Source organism: Microcebus murinus, chromosome 32, assembly GCF_040939455.1.
Source record: "Microcebus murinus isolate Inina chromosome 32, M.murinus_Inina_mat1.0, whole genome shotgun sequence".
Lineage (NCBI taxonomy): Eukaryota > Metazoa > Chordata > Mammalia > Primates > Cheirogaleidae > Microcebus > Microcebus murinus.
Genome location: NC_134135.1, coordinates 1132477 through 1142913, shown reverse-complemented (window position 1 = coordinate 1142913; position 10437 = coordinate 1132477). Strand labels below are relative to the sequence as shown.

Below are 10437 nucleotides of genomic sequence, written 5' to 3'. Positions count from 1 at the left end.
GTTCATGGTCGGCCTTCGTGGACCGCTCAGACCTCACCTCTTACCACTCTCCCCCTGCTCACCCCACTGCAGCCGCGCCGGCCTCCCTTGCTGTTCCCGGACCTCCCACCTCAGGGCTTTTGCACGTGCCACTCCCGCTGCCCTCAGCCCCTCGCTCTTCCCATGGCCGCTGCTCCTGGCATTCAAGGCCTTCCCTGACCACCCGATGTCAAGTAGCCACGGGATCAGGCCACTGTTTTATTTTTCCACAGTATTAATTCCTAGCTGAAATTCGAAATTTATCTTGCTTTTTGAAAAAATGTATGGGTGTACTAATTTATTGTCAACCCTCATCCCCTACCCCCAACACACATGCACACACAAAGTGAGTTCAGTAAGAGCAGGAATCTTGTCTGCCTTGTTCACTGCTGAATCCTCAACCCCTGGACCTAGGCCCGGCCCACAGTAAGTGCTCAATAAATCTTTGGGAAGAAATCAGTCGAGACCAGACATTAGGCAGGAATAGGCCAGGGAGAGGGGCAGACAGGTGTTGGACCCGGCTGGGAAGAAGGAAGGGAGAAGCGGTGGGGTGGGGGGGGACCAAGAGTGAGGGGCCCCAGGAGAGGCAGAGGTGGGGGCGCTGGCGCTGGGAGAAGACCCCTGAGGTGGTGGTCTGCAGTGGGGTCTGGGCTTGGTTTATTTTCTCAGGGGATACCAGGAAGGGTCAGGGGACTCCCGGGGAGGGGGCTGGAGAGCCATCAGGGAGGGGCCTCTGGTCTGTCTGGAGCCTGGGCTGGGTTGTGGTTGAGCGTCACAGGGAGTAGGGCCCCCAGCCCTCAGGCACCCCCTGAGAATCCCAGGCACAGGGCACCTCCTGCCTGTCCCCCCAGCCCCAGTCCTGAGCCAGGAGCCCCGCCCCTCCCCCCAGGGCATGCTGGTGAGGGGGCAGGAGATGGCAGAAATGTGGGGCCTGCCTCAGGTCCTGCTGGTCCAGAGTGAGATAGGACAGGTCTGATGTCAGCAGGGATGCGCCAGTGGTCAGAGGACACGAGGAGGGGTAAGATGGCATTGGGGAACACTCTGGGGTGGGCGCGATGTCATCAAAGAGGTCGAGGGTGGAGGCATCCAGGGCAGCGAGGCTCAGGCTGGCACTGGCATGGGGTGCCTCGGTGGGGGCCACAGCGCAGGCCACCCCCAGGAAGGGGGATGGTGGCGGCAGGGGCGGCTTCTGCAGTGGCGGTCTCTGGGGAGGTGCCTCCTGGGACAGGATGGACAGGGCCAGGCGCTGGGTGGCGGCCTCAATCTTGCTGAACTGCCTGCAAGACAGACATTAGCTGGGTGACCACAAAGGACTCCTCTCCTGTCTGCCATCCCAGGAGAAGACTGTCCCTTCTCTTCCTCCCCATCTATCTTCTTTATGTTGATCTCCCTGTCTCCAGCTCCATTTTCTTGAGTTTGACAATTTGTTCCATCTTTCTGACCCCATTCATAAGGAAGCTCTGAACAGTTGCTGAAGTTGTGCACTGTGCAGGCAGCACATCAAGCCCAGCTCTAGGAATTTTTTTATTATTAATTTTTATTTAGTTTTATCTAGTTTTTATTTTACTTTTTCACCAGGGCAACAACCCACAGGAAGATGTTTATTTATTTATTTTTTCCTTTGCATGTACCTGTTTACATCAAGGAAGATGGTTTTGACATTTTAAATTTACTAGGACCATGTTCCAACTTATATATAAAAGTAAAAAATGTCTTAAGGAAGGGGTGGGGTGCCTTTTAAAAAATATTTACATAAAGGTGCACTATGGGCTAATGGTGGACCTATGATATATTGATGCCCTGTGGATTCTATTTCCTTTTATTTTTTTTGAGACAGAGTCTCACTTTGTTGCCCAGGCTAGAGTAAGTGCCGTGGCGTCAGCCTAGCTCACAGCAACCTCAATCTCCTGGGCTCAAGCAATCCTTCCGCCTCAGCCTCCCAAGTAGCTAGGACTACAGGCATGCGCCAGCACGCCCGGCTAATTTTTTCTATATTAGTTGGCCAATTAATTTCTTTCTATTTATAGTAGAGACAGGGTCTCGCTCTTGCTCAGGCTGGTTTTGAACTCCTGACCTGTAGCAATCCGCTCGCCTCGGCCTCCCAGAGTGCTAGGGTTACAGGCGTGAGCCACCGCGCCTAGCCTGGATTCTACTTCTGAAACAGCCCTTGACTCTGCCCACCTTTCAGCGTCTCCACCAACCCTTGGTTGGAACGTCCAGCATCCCCCACCTGGATGACTGCAATAGCCACCACACGGGCCTCCCCACTAGCATTCCTAACCCCTCAATAACAATATGGATAGATCTCACAAACTGACTGTTGTGGGCCGAACTGTGTCCCACCCCCATAATATGTTAGGACATCATATGTTGATGTCCTCTCCCCAGCCCCAGGCACCTAAGAATGTGGCTGTATTTGGACATGGGGTCTTTAGAGAGGAGATGAAGTTGGCATGAGGTCATTAGGGTGGGCCCTAATCCAGTCTGACTGGTGTTCTTATAAGAAGAGATTAGGGCCGGGCGTGGTGGCTCATGCCTGTAATCCTAGCACTCTGGGAGGCCAAGGCGGGAGGATTGCTCGAGGTCAGGAGTTCGAAACCAGCCTGAGCAAGAGCGAGACCCTGTCTCTACTATAAATAGAAAGAAATTAATTGGCCAACTAATATATATAGAAAAAATTAGCCGGGTGTGGTGGCGCATGCCTGTAGTCCCAGCTACTCGGAGGCTGAGGCAGGAGGATCCCTTGAGCCCAGGAGTTTGAGGTTGCTGTGAGCTAGGCTGATGCCATGGCACTCACTCTAGCCTGGGCAACAAAGTGAGACTCAGTCTCAAAAAAAAAAAAAAATTAAAAAAAAAAAAACAAAGAAGAGATTGGGACATAGGCACACACACAGAGGGACAGCCATGTGAGGACACAGGGAAGAGATGGCCATCTGCAAGCCAAGGAGGGGGGCCTCAGAAGCCACCAACCCTGCTGGCACTTTGATCTTCACCTTCTAGCTCCAGAACCCTGGGAAGATAAGTGTGTGTTGTGTAAGCCACGCAGTGGCAGTGGAACTTGGCTGTGGCAGCCCGAGCAAACTCACACACAGACCGAAGGTTGATCGGAATCAGTGCCACTCACACGTAGTGGCTGCGTGACTCCGTTTATTTAAAGTTCAAAAACAAGCTAACCCAATCTATGGGGAGAGAAATCAGAACGCGGTGGTTGGTGGGAAGGAACTACCAGGAGGGCCTCTGGAGACAAGAAATGCTGTGATCTGGGTGTGAATGTTAGTTAGACTAAGGGGTTCCCTTTGGGAAAAATCATCGAGCCCTACATTGACGATGTTTTTCTTTTATTTTATTTTTTCTTTTGCTCTTTTAAAGGTCAAATACATTGATGATGTGTATGCATTTTTTTCCCTGTATGTATGTTAAACATCCATGAAAAGGTTTATTTAAAAATATATCTCATGTCATATGATTCTGTTTGTAGGAAATATCCAGAACAGGCAAATCCCTACAGATAGCAAATGAGTGGTGTCTTGGGGCTGGGGGTGGGGAAGGGGTATGGGGAAACGGGGAGTGATTGCTTAAGGGATATGGGGTTTCCTTTAGGGGTGATGACAACTTTTTGCAACTAGATAGAGGTGATGGCTGCAACACACTGTGAATATCACAGGCCATGAACTGTACACTTTAAAATGGTCAAAATTCCTTGCTCTGAGAAGATGGAAAACAAAATAAAATAAAATAAAATGGTCAAAATGGTGAATTGTATGTCCTATGTATTTTACCATAATAAAAAGTATATTTTTGGCTCTTAAATAAATCAGTGAAACCTGACACTCTGATACTATCTTTTTTTTTTTTTTTTTTTTGAGATAGACTCTTGCTCTGTTGCCCAGGCTAGAGTGCCATGGTGTCAGCCTAGCTCACAGCAACCTCAATCTCCTGGGCTCAACAAATCCTTCTGCCTCAGCCTCCCAAGTAACTGGGACTACAGGCATGCGCCACCATGCCCGGCTCATTTTTTCTGTATATATTAGTTGGCCAATTCATTTCTTTCTATTTATAGTAGAGACGGGGTCTCGCTCTTGCTTAGGCTGGCTTCGAACTCCTGACTTCGAGCGATCCGCCCGCCTTGGCCTCCCAGAGTGCTAGGATTACAGGCGTGAGCCACTGCGCCGGGCCGAAAGCAGGGAGTTTTATCTGCTTTGCTCAAGGAGGGGGCTCCAGGGCCTGGCACAGGCCTGGCACACAGCAGGAGCTCCATAAATGCGTGTCGAATGTTGCCAGCATCCCATCCTGGGGTCTGCTCCTCTCTGTTCTGTCTGAGCCAGGTCTCCCCAAACCGAGGGCTCTGGCTTCTCCCCCACCCACCCGCCTCTGGCCCCGCCAGCCCCTCACCTGCAGATCTGGTTGTGCAGAAACCTCCTGTGGTTGGGCCTCCTCTTGGGGGGCCGCGAGCGCTGGGGCTGCAGGGCCCGCAGCAGGTGGGCGGCCGCCCCGCTCACGAAGGCACACAGCTCCTGGGGGCCGGGCTCGGACACCCCAGGGCCTGTGGGGGCCCCAGGGTGCATTGTGGGGTGGTCTGGAAAGCGCCCCCCAAATCTGTGAGGAGGGAGGGGCGGTGGCCCCGGAATTAGGCTGAGGGCTCCCTCTGGACCCTGAGCCGGCTCCACCTCCTGGGCTCTCGACCTGAGGTTTGAGGAAGCGGCAGGTGGGGCTGATATAGGCAGGCGGGGAGCAGGGAGCGGAGGGGGCTTCCTGTGCCCCCCAAGTGCCCAATTAGCACATAGTTGGACCTGGGATATGGGACGGGCAGGGAGGTGGGAGCAGAGAAAAGCGCCTGGAGATAGCCAATTACGGGGACAAAGGACAGGCTGGGGAGGCAGGCCAGGAGCGAGTCAACCGCAGCGATTAGCCTTGAGGACCTTTAATTGGAGTCCGGGAGGGAAGTGGGGGGAGACAGGCCTGGGCCACCTCTGCCCCCCCCAACACCTGCCCAGGCCTCCCGCCCTCCCTCTGCTCCAGGCCTAGCATCTTCAGGGGAAACTGAGGCTCCAGGAGGGGCCGCCAGCCAATTGGCTGCTGGGGCGTAGACCCCAGAATGCTGGGTGTCACAGGCAACAGAGTGTTGGGGGGGGCAGAGGTGGGGGGGAGGCGGGGGCTGTTCCCTGGCGGGCCTGGCTGGCAGGAGAGGAGGGGAGGACACGCCCAGTTTCCCCCAAGGCATTTTATTGAGGGACTTAGTGTCCCTGGCATTGCGGGGGACAGAGAATGGGCAGGGTCCCCTTGTCTCTGGGAGTTGGGGATCCCAGCTCGGCTCCACCTGCACCCTTGGGACTGGACCCTGGTGCCTCGAGATTCCCAGGGCTGCTGGAACAAATGACCCCAGAAACAGCACGAGTTTATTCTCTTACTGTCCTGGAGGTGAGAATTCCAAAATGGGTCTCATCATCAAGGTGTTCCTTCTGGAGGCTGGTGGGGGTGGGTGGGTGGCTCCTGGGGTGGCTGCCTGAGCCCTGGCTCCGGCCAGGGCCCTGCACCCCCTTCCCTCTGCCCCCCTTCTGTCTGGGCTCTGCCCCTCCAGGCTCATTTATAAAGACCCACAATTATATATGGCCCCCCAGGTAACCCAGGGTCATCTCCCCATCTCAGGATCTTCAATCCCCTCTGCAGAGTCCCTTTTGCCATGTGGGGTTCCGTGGCCGCAGGGTCCAGGAACTAGGACCTGGACATCCCCGGGGGCATCACTGAGCCGAGCGGAGACTCAGGCTTCCCTCAAGCGCACCCACGGTTCACTGAGGCGGGGCCTGGGGCTCCCAGGGCGCCCCCAGCACCTGGGCAGGGAGGGACACAGAGCAGTGAGGACGTGCTGCTCACTGACGTCCCCTCCCAGCCTGGAAGGAACTAAACTGGAAGTCAGGGCACTCGCTCAGCCCGAGCTGGGATTTCAGTGTAGGGACAAGGCAAGAAAGGAAGGTCACAGGAGCCTGAGCACAGCCATGCTGGCCCATACGAGCCCCTGACCACTTGATGTCCCCAGCCAGGGATGGCTCACCAAGCTGGATACATTACAATCTGCTTTCCGTCACCTTTCTGTGACAACAGTTTAGGATTAACACTTATGGCCTGACCACCAGACAAGGCTGGTCACGCGCAGCTGTTTCCTAACAGGGTTTTGAACACAGAAAAACGTTACCATTGTCCAATAAGAGTCTCCCTCCTGGCCGGGCGCGGCGGCTCACGCTTGTAATCCTAACACTCTGGGAGGCCAAGGCGGGAGGATCGCTCAAGGTCAGGAGTTCAAAACCAGCCTGAGCAAGAGTGAGACCCCATCTCTACTAAATATAGAAAGAAATTAATTGGCCAATTAAAAATATATAGAAAAATTAGCCGGGCATGGTGGCGCATGCCTGTAGTCCTAGCTACTCGGGAGGCTGAGGCAGGAGGATCGCTTGAGCCCAGGAGTTTGAGGTTGCTGTGAGCTAGGCTGATGCCAGGGCACTCTAGCCTGGGCACCACAATGAGACTCTGTCTCAAAAAAAAAAAAAAAGTCTCCCTCCTGCCGGGGAGAGGACCCTGCTGTGCTGGTGCAGCAGGACCTGTCGTATGTCTCAATAAACTTTCTGTCGCTAGTTGCTTGCTCTCGAGTTCTTTCCAGCGTGAAGCCAAGATACCTGGCCAGTTCCGGGGGCCTCCCTTCCGTCATTTGGGCACCCCCTGCCTCAGCTGAATCCACAGCGGTCCTCAGTCCTGCTCTGCAGAGGGAGGACGGTGTGGGGGAGAAGTGGAGCGTGGGGGGTGGCAGCTCTTAGAGGGGACAGGGCGGGGGTCTCTGCTGCCTGAGCCCAGACAAAGTCTCCTTCACCCTGGGCTGCAACTTCCCCATCTGAGAAATGGGGACACAGATGGGATCAGGTTAGTGAATGTCACTGAGGATGGGTGCTGGCCATCTGGGCCCTGCCCTGTGCCTCAGTTTCCTCACTTGCTTTTCGATGGCCTGCTGTGTGGATTTACATGCACACAGTGGGTCTGGACCTAGTGGGTAACAGTGTGACTCTGGAACCAGGTGCCTGGGTTCAAACCCCAGCTCTGCTACTACAGCGGAACCCGCGAGTGTGATCTTATTTGGGGAAAGGAGGGTGTGAGCCTGGCCAGGTGGCCATAACAAAATTCCACGGACTGGGGGCTTTACGCACAGAAATTTGATTTGTCACAGTTCCAGAGGCTGGAAGTTGAGATCAGGGTGTTGGCAGGGTGAGTTCCCCTGGGGCCTCTGTCCCTGGCTTGCAGATGCCACCTTCTCCCTGTGTCCTCACAGGCTTGTCAGATGTGGGGACCAGGTGTCAGGTCCGTGGTCCCTGGTTCCTGGTGTCCTGTACTGAAGAGTAGCTACAGGTACCAAGTCAATGGAGCAAACGAGCAGACCAACCAGATGCGACCACAGTGCCAACGTTTATTAAAGCACAGTAGGTTCCAGAGAAGGAATGGGTCAGCGCCCGAGAGTGGAGGAGACCCTGAGTTTAAAGACAGACTATACACAGTATAGAAAGTACAGGACACTCCAAGTCAGTAGAGAGCGGACTGGCTCCAATGAGGAACAGTGTCACCCCAAGGTTAGGGTCTGTTTTTTTTATGCTAATCCCTAACAATATGTTAAGTTGGGGGTGGAATATTCATGAATTTTCCTGGATCAGGGTAGAAAATTCCTGGAACTGGGAACCCTCTCCCTTTTTAACCTTGTAAGGCAGTTTCCAGGGGTTGCCATGGTATTTGTAAACTGTCATGGCGCTGGTGGGTGTGATTTGTAACTATGCTAATGAGGATAGGTCATTTGAGGATACTGTCACCTTACTTGTACGCATGCTCCAAAGACCCTCATTTGTGGCCTTGTTCAAATCTCCTCTTTGTGGCCTTTCTACCTCCTTCTGCTTGATCCGTCCTTGGAGACCCCCTATCATAGACCAAACATCTGTTCGGTCCTTGGAAGCCCCCTGGACATGTCATCTGTTCTTTCTTAGAAGCCCCCTCTGGTGAATTTGTTCCTCCTATTGTAGACAAAGCGTCCCCTAATGCCATCTGTTTCTCAGTGGAACCCCCCCAGACAAACGTCTGTTCCCTCCCTCCTTGTCCCAACCTAACAGGGTCATCCCCCTCTGTGCATGTCTGTGTCCCAGTAGCTTTTTCTTATAAGGACATCAGTTACACTGAATCAGGGCCCACCCATATGACCTCATTTTTAACTTAATTATTAATACTTTCAAGACCCCCATCTCCAAATACAGTCACATTCTGAGCTACTAGGGTTTACGACTTCATCATATGAGTGAGGGGGGTGTAATCCAGCCTCTGACAATACTGTTTGCAGATATCATTAAGCGAAGGGTCTTGACATGAAACTGTCCTGGCGTATTAGTTAGTTTGGGGCTGCCATAACAAAATGCCATAGACTGACTGGCTTAAACAACAGGAATTTATTCCTTACAGTTCTGGAGGCTGGGAAGTCCAAGATCAAGGTGCCAGTCAATTTGGTCCCTGGTGAGGGCTCTTTTCTTGGCTTGCAGACAGCCACCTTCTCACTGTGTCCTTCACTTGGTGGAGGGAGAGAGAAAGGAAAGGAGAGGAAGGGAGGGTGGGAGGGAGAGAGAGAGAAGGAGAGAGGGAGAGAGATCGGTCTTCCTCATCTTTTAGGGCCACAGTCCTATTGGATTAGGGCCCCACACTTATGACCTCATTCACACTTAATTGCCTCCTGAAGACCTTTTCCCCGGTTACAGTCACATTGTGGATTAGGGTTTCAACATATGAATTGGGCGGGGGGAGGGGGGGACCTGGCTTGTCTGGGTGGGCCCTAAATCCAATGACAAGTATCTTTTTTTTGTTTGTTTGTTTGAGTCAGAGTCTCACTCTGTTGCCCAGGTAGAGTGCCATGGCGTGAGCCTAGCTCACAGCAACCTCAGACTCCTGGGCTTAAGCAATCCTTCTGCCTCAGTTGTTTTTTTAAGGCTAGTACAGGGAAGCAGTGGGAATAGAGAAGGAACCAGCTGTGAATCCATAACCAACTGTGATCAATTAGTTGTAAACACCACTGTGACAAGTATCCTTACAAAAGCCAGAGAGAAGAGAAGGAGATCATCCAAAGACAGAGCCAGAGATTGGAGTGATGCAGCCATAAGCCAAGGGACTCCTGGAGCCACCGGAATCTGGGAGGGCAAGGAAAGCGCTCTCCTCTGAAGCCCACGGGGGCACGTGGTCCTGTCACCGCCAGGAATGTAGCCCAGGAACACCCATGTTGCATGTCTGTCCTCCGGACTGTGAAAGAATAAATCTCTGTTGTGTCAAGCCCCTGAGTTTGAGGTAATTTGTTAGGGAAGCCGTAGGAAACCAATACAGCAACTTACTGGTTATGTGACCTTGGGCTAGGAATGTCACCTCTCTGTGCCTCAGTTTTCCCACCTGTGAAGTGGGAATAATGGAGGCATTTCCCTGCTAGTTGTGGTGATTAAGCGAGTTTCTATGGGAAAAGGTATACTACGGTGCCTCCCACGGAGACAGCGCTCGGCCAGTGTGGGCAGTTATCAAAGGGCAGACTTCATCCCCTGGCTTGGCTCCTATACACGTCTGATCTCTCAGTCCGGGACTCAGAACAATCCTGGTTTCAGATCCCAGATCCAAACTGCCTAATGGGCACAGGGTCGTCTTTGGGCGTGAGGAAAATGTTCTGGAACCACACAGAAGCAATAGGTGGGCAACATTTTGAATGTATTTAAAATGGCTAATGTTATGTTATGTGAATTTCACCTTGATAAAAAAAAAAGTAGAAAAAATAAATAGTAGAAATACTAAGAACTTTCCAAAATCTATAATCACTCATTAAATATTAAGGTGTTATTTTTAAGAATCTTTGTAAATACATTTTCTCCCTCCCCCCCCAAAATGATACCCTGATAAAATCAGCAGCAACAAATTATGAAAGATGGTGGCAGACCATCTTTCATGGTCTGCGTTTGGCCGGAACAGGAGAGCACACAGCTGATTTCTTTAGAAATGAGGGCTACCAGATGTGAATACACACAATAAACTGTAATTTTATGAAATGCAACGCTACCGTTTGTGAGATTCCGTATCCTGATGTTGAACATCAATTTCCTTACTGGAAAAAATAGCATAAGAAATGCTGTGTTCCATTTTTTTCTTTTTTTTGAGATGAAGGTTTCAGTATGTTGCTCAGGCTGGTCTGGAACTCCTGGCCTCAAAGGACCTTCCTGCCTCGGCCTCCCGAGTAGCTGGGATTACAGGGGTGAGCCACTGCAGGCTCCTATGTTTTCAGTGTTTGTGTTCTCCCAGATTCATAGTCAAAATCTTCACCCTCAGGGTGACAGTAGCAGGTGGGGAGGACTCTGGGAGATGATCAGGCTGTGAGGGTGG

At 52.3% G+C, this 10437-nt stretch overlaps 1 protein-coding gene across 1 annotated transcript; it reads right to left on the bottom strand.

Annotated features, from left to right (window-relative positions):
- Nucleotides 1–748: 748 nt before the first annotated feature.
- C32H19orf85 (chromosome 32 C19orf85 homolog) lies at nucleotides 749–4583 on the bottom strand. Its single transcript, XM_075999042.1, has 2 exons — nucleotides 4411–4583; nucleotides 749–1295 (listed from the first exon to the last, which is right to left on the bottom strand). The coding sequence occupies exons 1-2, from the start codon at nucleotides 4581–4583 to the stop codon at nucleotides 791–793; spliced, it is 678 nt and encodes a 225-aa protein (XP_075855157.1). The 3' UTR covers nucleotides 749–790.
- Nucleotides 4584–10437: the final 5854 nt, after the last annotated feature.